At 40.3% G+C, this 15,334-nt stretch overlaps 1 protein-coding gene across 1 annotated transcript in view; it reads left to right on the top strand.

The window, feature by feature from the left end:
- The window catches only part of LOC149081638 (BMP-binding endothelial regulator protein-like), a 132,890-nt gene extending 126,587 nt beyond the window's left edge, over nucleotides 1–6,303 (top strand). Inside the window, exons 13-16 of the mRNA XM_089237051.1 lie at nucleotides 428–600; nucleotides 1,475–1,638; nucleotides 2,560–2,690; nucleotides 5,382–6,303. Of these exons, the coding sequence (XP_089093177.1) occupies nucleotides 428–600; nucleotides 1,475–1,638; nucleotides 2,560–2,690; nucleotides 5,382–5,557 (644 nt within the window). The 3' untranslated portion in view covers nucleotides 5,558–6,303. The remainder of the gene's footprint in view (nucleotides 1–427; nucleotides 601–1,474; nucleotides 1,639–2,559; nucleotides 2,691–5,381) is intronic.
- Nucleotides 6,304–15,334: the final 9,031 nt, after the last annotated feature.

Genomic DNA, 15,334 nt, shown 5'->3' with positions numbered 1-15,334 from the left:
ATTGCGAAAATAAAAATAACATTTGTTATCCTGACCAAACAAAATAGAGCGATCACAAAAAGGTCCTACCCTGATCTTAATGGCATCGGCGGTGCTGCACACATTGGGCTTCGGCTGAGTAGATTCGTCATCTTTATGTCATCAGAAGGTTGCTTCGGTCTAGGTCACCACTGTTACTGTCCACTTTTATTGTATCATCGAGAACATAACATGAATGAGAATGAGAATGAGAACAACATGAATGTTGAGTCAGCGTTATCTTCAGGTCTGTCTAGTCACAAAAAATTCTCTCGCGCAGTCCCCGCACTTGGCGACCGTTGGCCACAGTCTTTGGTGAGCCGCCGCAACATAATCGGAGATTCCAGTCAAAGGAAGGGAGAAAGTTGAGTCTTAATGTCTAAAAGATGAGTCTTAATTGTAATTTCAGGTGTCAAAATGCTCTGGGATGGAAGCAGTTTCCTGGAGGTGACTGCACCGTCTTCGTACAAAGGGAATCTTTGTGGACTGTGTGGTGATTACAATGGAAACAAGGAAGACGATTTCCGCTCTAAACGAGGAAAGCTGCTCAGCAGTGCCGAAGAATTCGGCGATTCTTGGAGGGTGAGGACCACAATCTCTGTTTCTTCTTGAATGAATTTAAATTAAAAACTTATCTCTTGTGTGTCTCACTGATTGTGAGACCACTGCTACTGCTATGCGGTCGCATAGGCATCGTGATAGAGGCGCATCGCAAGGAACGGGTTCAATCCCGGCAGGTGGCATAGTGGCGGTCGGCTGAAGAAGCTCTCAGGTTTCTCACCTTCAAGCCGATCTCCTCGTAACAGATCCTGCAGATCGACATTTATGTTGGTTAAAAATCTGAATTTAACCGATCCGTATTCATCTCCTATCCAAAAATAGTTCAAACCATGTCGGTGAATACCACCCTCAGCCGATTTGCAGAAATTACTAAAATCAATCAAACCTTTCCGTGTTCAAGTCCCGTGTCAATAAAGTGTTCAAGTCCATTCTAAAACCTACTACAGAGAAAGAGAGCGAGAAATCACAGAGCAAATATCTGTAGTGAGAGCTAGAATACGCTTCCCACTACTAAAAAAAGCTTGATACAGTAGTTGAAAAAATTAGTGCAAATTATCTATAATTATAACTTCTGTGAAGATTAAGCAAATTCAAATTAGATTCAATGAAGAAACATGAAATATTTATCTAAAATTCGAGACGCTCAAAGAAATGCAAGGGCCTAAATGCTGCTCATTCCCTACATATATACACATTAATTATATAACTTCTCAATCGGGCCATGATTAAAAATTAATACAGACATCTAAAATTATACAGACTAGGCCTGCACAGAAAGAAACGGATTTGATTTTTGTTTATCTTCTAACTATAAAGAATAGATTCCAATGTTCTATACAAGCGATGTTGCGTTTTTCATACTTGTTACTAACAGACGAATCATTTTAATTTGCAGGTTGGTCGGATGAAGCGCTGCGCCGTTACCCAGCCAACCCAGCCAGAGTCGGCCTGCCAGAAGAATTGGGACATCCGTGTTAAAGCCATAAAAGAGTGCAATATGCTGAAATCGGTGGCTTTCCGACCTTGTCACAGAGTTGTCAGCGCTACCCCATATTACAGGTACGTGTGTGACCCCATATATATATTTTATTGTAAGTCATACATGCTCAACCTATGGCCCATGGGCCAAATTATTTCCAGGGGTACCTTCAAGTCATCAGATGTGGCCCGCGACCAAAAACACAATTTTGAAAAACTATCTGAATGATTACATACGATTACACATGCAAGTATTTCTTGGTTAAACAGTGGTTATTCCACACTGTGGATGCCAACGGGTCTGAGGTTAAAAAAAATGGTATTAAATATCACCTCAGCTCCCATGTAAGAAGATTGTCCTGGTTTTTCATTTCAAAATTTTCAAATTACTTTGTAAAAATTTATAAGAAATTGGAAATCATGAATCATTTTTATTCGATTGTGACTCGCGATGGATTATCAAACCGCTCAAGTGACCCGCGGACTGAACAAAATCACTTTGGTGGTCCGTGGCACATTTACACTTAAGCGACCCGAAGCGCATTTTCAGATCGCATAAGTGATACGAATCCCATTTACAGATCGCATAAGCGACATGAAGCCCATTTGCAGATCACTCAAGTGGCTCGTGGTATATTTTCAGATTTATTAAGCAACCCAAAGTACATTTACAGATCACTTAAGCTACCCGTGGAATATTTCTAGATCACTTAAATCATCCGCATTTCAGATCTCTCAAGTGACCCACTACATGTTTCTATACCAATGAAGTGGCCCGCACTCCCCAAAAGGCTGCTGTAGGTTAGCACTCATGTTTAGTTATTCCGTAATCGATAGCTGCGATCATCGTGTACCGATACTGAAAACGTAAAAGAAATTTACCTATTAAGTTTGCGCTACGGTAGTCCCATAAATTATGCTTTGTTGCTCTCTGTGTGTGTGTGTTGAAAACCAGCAACAATCTTTTTTTTTAATAACCGATATTGTTTTATTTTTTTCCAGATCGTGCCTGGTGGACGCATGCGAGTGCCGACCCAGGGGCAAATGTTATTGCGAATCTCTGATGGCTTACGCACGGGAATGTGCTCGAGCTGGAGTGCAGTTGGACTGGAGGGAAGCTACAGGTTGCGACGGTAAGCATAGAACAGCGAGCTCAATTCTTCTAGAATTGTACTCTAGAAGAATTATTCCTTACTCCACACCAGAATCGAGACGCGTGGAACAGCTTGAACTATCATCATGACTCTGTTTTGAGTACGATGTGAGTGTGTGTGTGTGTGTGTCCTCCACTGTAAAAAGTCAACGATATTCTAACGGCGTTTTTTTTTTTTTTTTGCTTCACCTAGAATTTAGTCTCTTGACCCGAATCGTATAGAAAGTGTGGGGAAATTTCTACCCTAAAGCCATTTCACAATGGCTTTAGGGTACACGTCTTCAACCTTTCACACAGTGCGGAGCACACTCAAAATTTTAATGAAGCCAACGGGCTACTAAGCTATACCGAACATATGCCAAAGCCATAACGTGTTTCCGGGGTTCCGCGGTACCCTTGTGGAATTTATCTATTGCTATCGCGAAACATCAAGGACAAGACCGTGAAACATTGATAGGAAATATCTGGCACCTCACCAAGTTCAGTATATAGACCAACGGACGTCAAGAACTATATCAAAGATCACACCGGTTGACCTAATGCAGCGCAATGGACGCTCTGAGGACGCTAAGAGACGCTTCTTGGTGCGCGAGGAGCTCGCATGCTCAGATTCACATCATATTCGTTGCATACAAAAATTTGATTTATAAATAAACGCTAGATGCGACCATCCCTTGGGAAAACCTTGAAATCTGTAAAAGATGTAAGGCGGGCGCATCTGGTCTTCTCAGTAACTTTGTGGCACAAACAATATACCTTCTTCGTCATACTGCCGTGCCTCTTGTGAAAGTAGTTTCGTACTGCGTTTTAAGTTCTCATCGACAGGTAGCATACGCATGTACAACGTTTAGGGCCGTATTCACCGACATGGTTTAAACCTGTAGTTACAATTTTTGGATAAGAGATCAACATAGATTAGTTAAAACACTGAATTTAATCAATCCGTGTCGATCTCTTATCAAAAAAAATTGTGACTACAGCTTAAACCATGTCGGTGAATACCGCCCTTAGCAATCTATTAGTTGACGCTACCCCTTAAGCCGGATACACATCCGCAGCGTTACGCAGAGGGAAACCGGTATTTGAGATGGAACTGCGCACAGCGTGGAGTGGACGATGTGGATGATGAACAGCGCAATTTGCGTATCCTCGCTCTCTCTCTGATCTACTAGGAGTTCGGTACATCAAAGAAATTAGCTCATTCGTGCGCTGGACGGCGTTTTTCTTCTTTCAACGCGCGTCGCTGTCAGGCTCGATCAGTACCAGCGCTCGCTCCACATGGAACGAGCTTCTCGAACATTCGCACCTCGCTGCCCTAATAAAAGTTGTTCTGCATTCTTATATGCTCTCAGCCCCTATCAGTTTTTCCCCCGGAAACATAATGGGGTAACGTAGCGGGGCAACATAGCGCTGCTGTTTGACCGACTTTAAGGGAAAAAATTTTCACTTTTTGCCCGGTGCAGCGGCACCTGTTGCACACTCCTAAGCAAGGCCTGTTTCTCGCATGGGCAAACTGGGCAAATTCCTAAGGACCCACAAATTTCAGGGACCCAAAAGTAGCCTTTTATATTTTTGACATAGTCCACATGCGTCCCCCCTTCCTGCTTATGCCTCTGCCTGAACACTACTTACACAAACGGCTCCCAAATATTCATATTTGCCCAAGGCCGGAACTTGTGAAGAGCATGACCTGCTCCTAATGGTGCCTCTGGTTTCCCTTCCCCTTTCTTCATCTATCAGTGTGGTACGTAGTGAATCAACGTACTAGTAATCCTCTCTATGGTACGATCTTTTACCATTAACCCTGCTCCAGCGAGAAGTTTTGTGTTAAATAAACGAATTCATCTGCGAGTTCTACAAGGCAGTGCAGAATAAACCCAACCATTCCTTCTACAGCTGTCTGGATAATACAGACTACCTCGGATTACACAAAAAAATAATAGAAATCGACTTCCAGGGAGGGGAGGAAGGGCTTAGACCTGTGTACTCTTGCCCCTGTTTTGTTTTTAACCCTTTAAGTGGTTATTAAAATTTTCCTGATTCGCATTATAACTGTCACAGTGGAAATCGCTAACCCTTCTAGAAACTGACACCTATTTTCCAGAAGACTATTTTTTTCCGATCTCGTGAGCTGATAAATGCTTTCCCCCAACACAAAACAATAATAAAAAGTAGAAAACAAGGAAGGAGAAAAACCATCGTTTCCTGTTATTTATGCTATAAGCATAATAATATGTAACCTCGGAGGGAAAGAAAAAAAACATTCTTTCCCTCCTCTTTCTGTTATCAGACTTTGAACACAAGCTGACTCCGCCCACTTGCAGTTGATTGACAGGACGGGGGGGGGGAGAAAAACATGTTATCAGGAGAAGAAAACTTACAATGGTATCTGGTCTCGGAGTTGCCATTTTGAGAGAGTTTTAAGAACCCGAGTTACTTCGGGATTCGAAGAATCAACCAGAATGGAATAAAACGTATTCTTTGGAGAATCGACAGAGAAGTCGGGAATTAAAAAAATTCCACCACCTCGGATTACCCGGAGCATCGAACCCCTCCGACACCCGAATTATCAGCACTCTGCTGTATTTGAGAATTTTTAAAATGCTAATGTTCCCATATAAGTTTACTACATTGGGGGTACTTATTTTTATATATTTTTTATCGATTTCAGGTGGGCGATGCTCAAACGGACAGCAGTTCATGAGCTGCGCACCAACGTGTCGCAGAACCTGCAAGAAATCGAGGAAACACAAAGCCTGCGGAAGGTGTAGACCTGGTTGCTATTGTCCACCCGGAACAGTCTGGCACCGAAAGCAGTGCATTCCCGTGGATCAATGTCCAGCTTAGACATAGAGAAGAAAACACAAGAACGAAGGAACAAGGAAAGAAAAGGGGAAATGGACGAGAGGCGGAAGATGCTCTGATGATGATGATCTCTTAATATTGTCCTTCTTCTTAAAGAAAGAAAATTATATTATGTAATTATGGCCGAGAGGCTCTTTTTTCGCCTGGAAAAGAGAAAATTGGAAGAATCGACTCTTCGGCTGAATTTTTTTTTTTTGTATTTTTTATCTCAAGTCGCATAGTTTCGAAGATATTAGTTGTAGAAGGAAAACTCCAGCGGGTCTGGAAATACAAACGAAATATTGAGAATAAGCTCTAATCGTGTTCCTTATGTAAGTTGTGTATGTTTTTTTTTTAAATGCCTGTGATCCACATCTCATATAGTATATACACTTTTCCCCTTCTCTCTCTCTCTCTCTTTCTCTTTTTTTCAGTCCACGCTCGCAAATTATCAATCACATGTTGTTCGAAACGCACCAACGGACTTTGATGTAAAGACGGAAAAACTTTCAAGTTGTGAAATGATTATAAAAAAATGTCACTATGTGTTCTTTTTTTTTTTTTCTGCACAATTTGATCGGGGGGGAAAAAGAGGAGAAGAAAAAAAGAAAGAGCGGCGTAAACTGTTTTGTGTGTGTATGTGAAGTGTGTACAGTCGTGTCGCTGATATATTTCAGGAAAAAAAAAAGTCTATTAAGACATAAAAAAAAGAAAACAAATAAAGCTTTTAATTATTCTGTGCTATGCACAAAAAATGCGTTTGACTCGAGTTATTCCTTGCGGTTTCCTTTCGATTTTATGAGACTGGCGCAAAATTTGTGTGTTTTGCTGTGTGTGTGGGTGGTAACCACAGAGTAAGAATAATATTATATCTTTAGTCTATGGTGGTAGCTATGCCTTTCAACTTAAAGTAATGTAATTTTGTGTCGATGTTGAACAAGCCCGGTCCAGGTTGGTCTGAGATTTCACTCCTCCGCTTACGATGCGTTAAATGTATTTTATGGTGGTACTAACTAACGCCGATTCAGAAAGCCTTCTAACAACAGCATCGATTCGGTGGCGCCTGATGATAATACTACTTCTCGATATAACGATAGCCTCCCCTACAACGACATTTTTCCTTGGTCCGCAGAGTATCGTTACATTGAGGTTGCGCTGCAATTGTTTCGACAACTAACATCACTGCAGTATTTTTAGTCTATTTGATGCTCTCACTTCGAAATACAGAAGTTAGATGGCAGCACCACAAGGACGAGAAACATGCTTAACTTTGGAGACATAAAATTAAAGGTCACATATATAACACATATAACACGCTCCGGCATATACTAATTCGTTAGAAATTCCCCAAGGTGATGTGGTTACTTACGGTAATTACGGTTATGCACGAGGTGCATGTACGGTTAAGTAGTAGTATTCAAATTCGAAAAAAAAATTTACTCTCCGTTCATCTGGGATCGAGTGCAACAAATGTGTTTCAATCGGTCCACATTATCACTCCTATGTCAAGACGTGATCTTCGACCAATAGTTTCACAGACCTCCTTCCTAACTAGAACATGGACCGCCGCTCTATCTCAATGATGAGATATTATAAGCAGGTGGTCAACGACCTGGGCCATGCTGGAAAAGTTTCACAGACATTCGGAAACGAGATAAATAATTACCGCAGCTTCTGACGGCTGAGGCAGATAAAAAACCAATTATAGAGACGGTATTTGACGTAATTTAATCTAAAATTATGTAGCTCGGTGGTTCTCAAACTGTGGGTCGCGACTCCCCACTCCTTCCGTGGGGCAGAGTAAATGAGCTGGGGGATCGCAAAAAAATTTCCCAAAATTCAAACGTCTTGAAACAAATGTATTTTATTCTTTCGCAACGTAAGTAAATAGGTGTCTTACCTAAAACTAGGGTCGGCTTAAGCGAGGGTGCAAGGGGTGCTATGCACCCGGCGGCTGGTTGGAATGGGCGGCAGCCTAGAGTTTTGTTTAGACATAATTTTTTTTTAATTTTTGGAATGCGTGGAAACGTTGTCTGGCATAAATTTAATTGAGAACGGTGAAATAGCTCAACAGGACAGTTTCTTTAAAAGCGGAAAGTATGGTCAAGCACAATTAGTTGAGAGTTAATCCCACAGCACCGAAGCCAAAACCCCTTTCAGGCTCCCACTAGGGTCGTCTTTAGGGGCAGTACATGAGGCTTTGCAACGGGTGTGCTCGAGCCCCCCCCCCGCCTGAAACATACCTTAACTCTTTGCTAAGCTACTTATTCCTTATTATCCCTGTACACTCCCATTATTGAAAATTATGGCATACAACTAATAAATTAGAAACTACAGGATGTCTGGAAAAGGAAGCTCCTAAACAATTAAAATTGAAGCGCTTAGAAACGGTAAATTTTAATTAAAACCTGTAAAATTTTGATTATCAGGTTTGAGGAAATCATGTGGTTGCAGACAGGGGCGGCTCGTGAAGGAAGAGCATAGGCGCGCGCCCTCCTGAAAATTACGTCATTAATTTAATTCTTTAAAGGGATTTGATACCAACTTAGCACCATTGAATTTTTTTTTATTTTTTAAATGAATTTAATAAATTAGAAAAGAAAAATTTGTACTCATTTAATGAGTTACGCCTGAAATGAGTACATTCCGGGAAATGAGCACAGTTTAGGCGCGCAAAAAAAGCGCCGCGAATACTCATATGTTGCCATCTACTTTCTTTTAAATCTACTACCTTTTAAATCTGTTGTATCTTCCAAGTTAGAATATATTTGAAAATTGTCATAGAAATTTATACACCTTTTAAATTAGAATATAATATTCAGGAGTCTGTCCAGACCTTGTAGGGTCCAGTGTTTTTTGAAAAATAAGTAATTTTTTTTTGCCGGAAGCGAAGTAATCTAGTTAATTCGCACAAAAGAAATGAAATTCCACATTTACGGTTTCATCGATTTTTATTTTGTGAAGGGTCCGTTTTTTAGATCCGGAATATTGTGAAGGGTCGGGGTACAGACCCCTGATATTGGAAGAAGAGACCTGGAAGGGGGAGACTATCATATTATATACAGTCAAACCTCGTTAATGAATCACTCTTGGGAGAGCAAAAATATGACTTAGTAAGCGGAGTGACTCGTTAAACGGAGTAAGTCATAGCTTGCCAATTCCTGCCTGAGGACAATTGGGACTTCCAAAAAAGTGATCCGGTAAGCGGAGTGACGTGTTAACCGGGTGACGCACTAACGAGGTTTCACTGTATATAAAACTATCGAATTTTAAATAGGTGGGGGCAGCAAAATTGTGTGTGGCCTACGCGGAAAAAACCCTAGTTACGGCCCTGCATATACTTACATATCATCACCACAACACCAAACATGGCCCCCGCTCTGTCCCTTGACATTGACATATCATCACCGATAGATGGCGGTATATTTTTGGAAATCTGCGGCCCCCCCCCAGGCCCGTCATTTGAGGGGTCAGGAGGTCGTTGCCCCCCCCCCCCCGACTTTTGAAAATACACTAAAAAGTGGTGTATATATATATATATATACAAATATGTATATATAAAATTATAAATAAATTGAGTGCATGTTCTTTGTTCCCCCTTCCCCCCTGGAAAAAGTTGAAAGTTGAACCTCCTCAAAATATCCGACCATGAGCCGCCACTAGTTGCAGATTTTGAGGATAGGAAGCCCTACAATCATTCAACTTTCATCCATTGGCGAACGCAAAGGGGATTTTTGGGGTTCTAACCCCCCTCCCCCTCAAGCCGAGATTATAGTGTTATTTTACAAGAAAAAACGTAACCCCCCCCCTGAGAAGAGAAAAAATTGAAACCCCCCTCCCCTGAGAAAATTCTGCGTACGCTTATGCTTTCATCAGTTGTCATACAGTCATAGTACGAGCATCTGATATATAGAGCAGAATGTCAATTTTTAAAAAAATTCGAAAGTTGATTATGCCACATATGAATAGTGTCGGTGCAGCGCCATCTATCGATCGCATTTCAACTGATGTACGAGTAATACATAACATCATCGAGATTTTTCGTTTAAAGCGTTTTTTCCGTTTTTCATGGCGGTTTTTTGGAAAATGTTATAAACAGGATCCACGGTAAATAAAAGCTTTTCTGTATGTTTGCATGTTCTCTATACCATGGGTTTCCAACTGGCGTTCTGCGAACGGGATTCCGCATGATCTAACTCCACGGAACCCTTAGTAATCCCGGAACCGAGAGAGCTTTCAAAGAAGAAAACTTTCTTGTGACTGTTACACGTAAAGCTGTTCTTTATTTTCAATTTCAACAAGATAGTGCCGGGTTTGAAAAAATCCAGACCACTAAGACGAAAACAATTAATCCAGGTGACTAAACAACTTGAGAAACAGTGCCGTTGCATTTTTTTTCACATCGAATCTTAAACTAGACAATACAGCATTTTATTATACAGGGTGCATAGCAAACACGGGATATGGCATTTTACTGGTGAACCGTCGATCTTATAGAGCAGTGATTCCCGACGTGGGCGTTAACGTCCCCCTTGGGGGAAAGTTCCACGGGGCGGTAGAAACTACGGGTATAACATAGGATCCTATGGATTAGATTGCGTTGGGGGTCGATAGGAGGAAAGAAATTTCTGAAAAAGGGGGCGATGGGGCAAAAAAGGTTGGGAAACTATGTTATACAGGTACACTTCCAATAAGAAAAAGTATCCAAATAACGTGTAGTATACTCAGTTTTGTCACCCATGTCATTCATGGTTGAAGAGGTTGTTTAGTTATTAAAATAGAAAAAAAAAACTTTTTATACAGTCCCCGTGGGCCCCAAAACCCAGTTAGAAAGCTGTTGCACTGTTTCTCCTGATGCAAAAAAACTTCCACGTTTCTAAGTGCAATATGCACTGAGATATTGGAATTCGGGAAACGGGGAAAAGTTGGGAGAACACAGGGCCGTCATTTCAACTTTTTCCAGGATAGGGGGAGGGGGGGGGGCAAAGTACATGTACTTAATGTATGTATATACATATATATACCATTTTTACTGTATTTTCAAAAGCCAGGATCCCCCGTGCCCCCCCCCCCAAATGACTGGCCTGGGAAAACACAGCTCTAAATGCGGGTAAAACGGTTTATATCTGTATTTAACACTTTTTTTCCTCCGTTTTTCGAATATCGCAGTGAATATTGCACTTAGAAACGTGGAATTTTTTTTTTCATCAGGAGAAACAGTGCAACAACTTTTAATTTGATTTTGGGACACACGAGAACTGTATATAAAAAGTTTTTTTTTATTTTAATAACTACACAACCCCTTGTAACATAAATGACATATCTGAGTACAACACGTTATTTGAAAACTTTTTATAACTAGAAGCATGCCTCTAGGATCAACGGTTCGCCATTATAATGTCATATCCCCGTTTGCTATGCACACTGTACATAAGAGAAATATCATTGAACTGGAATTTCTCTGATGTTACCTATCGAATAAAAAACACAACTGTTGTAATTTTTCGATTGAAATTGGTGACCGGTTTCCGAGTAATGTACCGTATAAACAAAATAATGATTTGATGGTAATTTAACATTTTATAAGTAATAATATAAATGAAAATATTTAGTTTATCGTGAAATTTTAATAATTGTTGCTTTCGTTCTGTAATACAATGGAAATAAAACGCGCAGAATTTTAAATTGTTCATCTTTTCAATGCGGATAACAGAATATAAAGATGATACAGCCAGCACCTCCTAGAGATAGAAGGCCTCTGCAGACCTTTGAAGACCGGACACACCCCGCTTCCCATCTCATAGAGATATCGAAGCGTTCCCGGAGGATGGGTGTATCCGGAAAGTTTTATTATAAAAAAAACAAAACATTGTCGCCTCATACGAAGGCAACCAAAAAAAAAAAAAAATATATATATATATATATATATATATATGAAGACGATCGTCAATCTAAAATCATATAACAAGTGATTAAAATCGAAACGACAAACGCCAATAGACAATCGAAATTATAAACAAGATTATACGATGATAGCCCTCCCATAAGAATCTGGCCATCGTCAGTTAATCTGATGATTGTCAATAATCTAAAGCTGATGATTGTCAATAATCTAAAGCTGATGATTGTCAATAATCTAAAGCTGATGATTGTCAATAATCTAAAGCTGATTATTGTCAATAATAAATATAAAATTTCGAATCGCAGAGTAAATCAGCTAATCACATCCATCCATATGGATGGTGTCCAGCTCCCACATATCAGTTCGATTGTCGGTATCGGTCTTCAGTAGTGAATCGGTCTAGTATCGGTCTGCCGTCGTGTAGGTAAATCATCGCCTGGCTGCCGCTCTCTCGCGAGGGAAATCTTGGCCGCAAATCGTACTGTCTCACCTGACTGCTGCACTCCCTTGATGGCACATACGTCGGGTCGGTGCCTCCTCTAGATTCGCGTGCTCCTCTGGTTTTGTCGTGCATATGGTGAACGTTCTGCTACAGAAACCTGACAAGACCTATGAGGCGGTGAAAGTTCGTAGGACTGCGAAGGGTCCTTATCTTCCAGGCTAAGGTATAAGACTCTGGCATCTTACCAAAGTGGAACTGAGCAGTCATTGGACACTGCGTTGCATAGTGCCAGAGAGATCCAGAAGCTCCACAATTACAAGCAGAGTGAGTTGAGCGTTTAAACCGTTCGAAATAGACCAGAAATGGACCGTGCTCTGTTGCCACTATTATCTTTTCTCTGGGCCAAACATAATGGTGCCATCGGACCCGTCGTTGGACTTTATAGGCGTCTTTGGCCGCATTAGAATTCCAACTACATTGCCACGTTTTCAACAGATCCTCACGCAATAAGCGTTTACCAAAACTCCTTGGCCATGGGTGTTCACCCGGAGTTTGAAGATTAGCGGCTTCTTTAGCAAGTTGGTCAGCTTGCTCGTTGCCAGCTACTCCAGAGTGCGCCTGTGGAAGAAATCGCACACTGTGGGGTCCGGCGATCTTGGAGGCCAGTGATGTTTAACTGAATCGTCAGGTACCGTACGGCCGATCCATCGTTTAGGAATGCGATTGTTCAAAAGTTCTCGAACGTCCAAGCTCCCAGTGTGATGATGCCCTGTCCTGCTGGAAAATGAAGTAATCCGAATCGGTTTCTAACTGTGGAAAAAGCCAATCTTGTCAAACACTGAAGTGGAGGCCGAAGGAAGAGCGTTAGCGCTACCTGTCGGCAACTGCGTGAAACTCGATATTTCCCTCTTTCTACCTATACATTATTCGATCAAAACGAATTAAAAGCTGAATACTTATGATTTTTTAAAATCGGATGATTCTTTTTTGAAACACCCTGTATTGTAATGGAATGCTGTACTGTGTTTTGTTATTTTCTATATTCTGTAAAAGGCATATTTTTGCTGATAAAATTTTACTTTTACCTGTTTTTATTGGTTATGAACAAATGTATCTCAAAAAGGCTAAACATTTTTTCATTGGCCAGCCCTGGCAAGGCCAGGGGAGCCTCACAAAAATGAGAACTGATCGAATTTTTCAAGAATTTGCCTTTTGGGGCCTCAGGAAAATAACGGCCCGGGAGCCCATGATGCTTAAGACGACCCTGCCCCTTAGACGAGTGATTCTCAAACTTTTGTCATCCGCGCCTCCGTTACCCAATTCATGGCTCATATGCGGCTCCCTAGAATAGTTTAGTATTTATATTTATATCCTATAGGCACTCAAATCAATATAGACCGATATCTTTAGCCTCCTCAATAGTGAGTTTATAATGTAAAAAAGTTATGATTTGTCCCGTAACCCCGCTAATAAATTCTAAATTCTTTTTATGCATTTTGTAGGAGTACTAACAACGCCAATTCAGAAGACGTGCCAACAACAGCATAAATTTGGCGACGCCTGATTCTACCCTATATATTCTAGAAACCTTGGATTCTACCGTCGATATAACGATAGCCCCTCTACAAACAGAAGCGGATTTAACGGCAGGCACAACGGGTGCGCGCCCAGGGCCCCGACTTCTAAACGGTCCCAAAAACCCAAACTTCATACATTTTTCTAATTTAAGAGGCCAAATATTCTCTTTTGTGCCAGGGGCTTCGACTTATTTTAATCCGCCATTGTCTACAACGATAATTTTTTTCCTTGGTCCGCAGAGTATGGGGTCATTCAAGTATTACAGGGTTATTCAGCATCGGGGGGGGGGGGTTCGAATTTGCTGACTTTCGATGACAAGGGGGGGGAGGGGGGTTTGAAGGTTGCTTACGTCATCAACCACCCTTTTTGAAAATATGAAATATTCTATGCTGCTGGCGAAATTTTGCTGACAAGGGGGGTCAAAAATGGCTGAAAATCTACTTACATAATATTTGAATGGCCCCTATCGTTATATCGAGGTTTCACTGTTTACCAATAAGGACCCGATTTTAATGATAGGCTACTTTAAAAGTTCGTCAATTAATTCGTAATAATTAGTTATTAAATATTTATCACTTGATATGATGCATTATTTCTTAAAAGCACATACCTACTGTATTTACTTTAACATTACACTATAAACAATATATCTATCATATGCATTAACTATTCGCATCGCCGAATAATGAGTAAAAAATTAAAAACAATACTATAAATAATTTTTCCCAGTGGTCAATAACAGTTTTCTGTATGCAGTTCACACCCTTTGCTGCCTGACCAGTTTTGTTTCAGAAATCATACCAAAAACGCCCGAGTCATTGAGATATAATGCAAAATTTCTACAGTTTGAAGATTTTCGCAGCATCTGTATAAAATTTTAACACATACATTTTTTTTTCTTCTCAAAATGACGACATTTATCTCATCTTCATCCTCTTCTCTTTCTTGACTTTCTCTAAAATTTTCCATGAGAGTGTCTATATTTGTCGTGTCAGGTCACGACCACCTAGATAACCTAGATAGGTTATATAGGAAGTCGTGGTCAGGTTCAGTTTGTACATTCATTGTCGTCTATGTTTATGTAATCCTCACCACTATGATCACGGAAAGCAGCTAGCATGCAATTTTGCAAGAGTCCTGCATATATCATTCAACCTTTGCACTGATTTCTCCCGTAAAAAAGCCTGCTTTTCCGAAAGATTTTGTTTCTCAGGAAGCAGCTGCCTTACTACACATGGCTTATTGAAATCACAGCAACAAGTACGGAAACAGTTTTTGCTTATGTAGGGGTAGATGATAGCAGAATTCACATTGGCAAGCAGAGATTGCATAAAAAATTTTCGGTAGAGCACCAACATTTTGTGAATATTACAACTTAGCCTATTGTTCAGGGAAAAATTCGTAGTGTATGTATGAAATTTTCCCTTATATAAGAGCATGCAATTTTCTTCTCCGTTTCCGCTTTAGACAGGTTCCGTTCAATCCAGGTTTTTTAATGTGTATTTTAGCATTAAAATCACGGGACCAAGATTTTTTTTCCGCTGAAGACAGGTTTCCACTTGGTAGAGGTTCCGTTAAAGACAGGTTTCACTGTATTATAATTTTCCCCTTGTTATTTTTGCAATTATTAAAGGCTACCACTCCCTTATCACGGAACATGCAGGAATACTGAAAAATATCAATACAAAAAAAAACGTGGACACAATTAAATGCAAATTAACACAAATATTAATGAAAATTTTGAAAATTTTAAATTAATGAAAGAAATAATTTCAAAACTAATGAAAATTCAACACGTAATGAAAGAAATTCTCTGAGAACAAATGAAACTCTCGAATTAATAAAAGAAATTAATAAA

This window comes from Pholcus phalangioides, unplaced genomic scaffold (assembly GCF_987345545.1).
Source record: "Pholcus phalangioides strain wild (caught in Gottingen) unplaced genomic scaffold, Ppha-v1.0 ptg000009l_1, whole genome shotgun sequence".
Classification (NCBI taxonomy): Eukaryota; Metazoa; Arthropoda; class Arachnida; order Araneae; family Pholcidae; genus Pholcus; species Pholcus phalangioides.
This window is presented reverse-complemented; position numbering and strand designations above follow the sequence as displayed.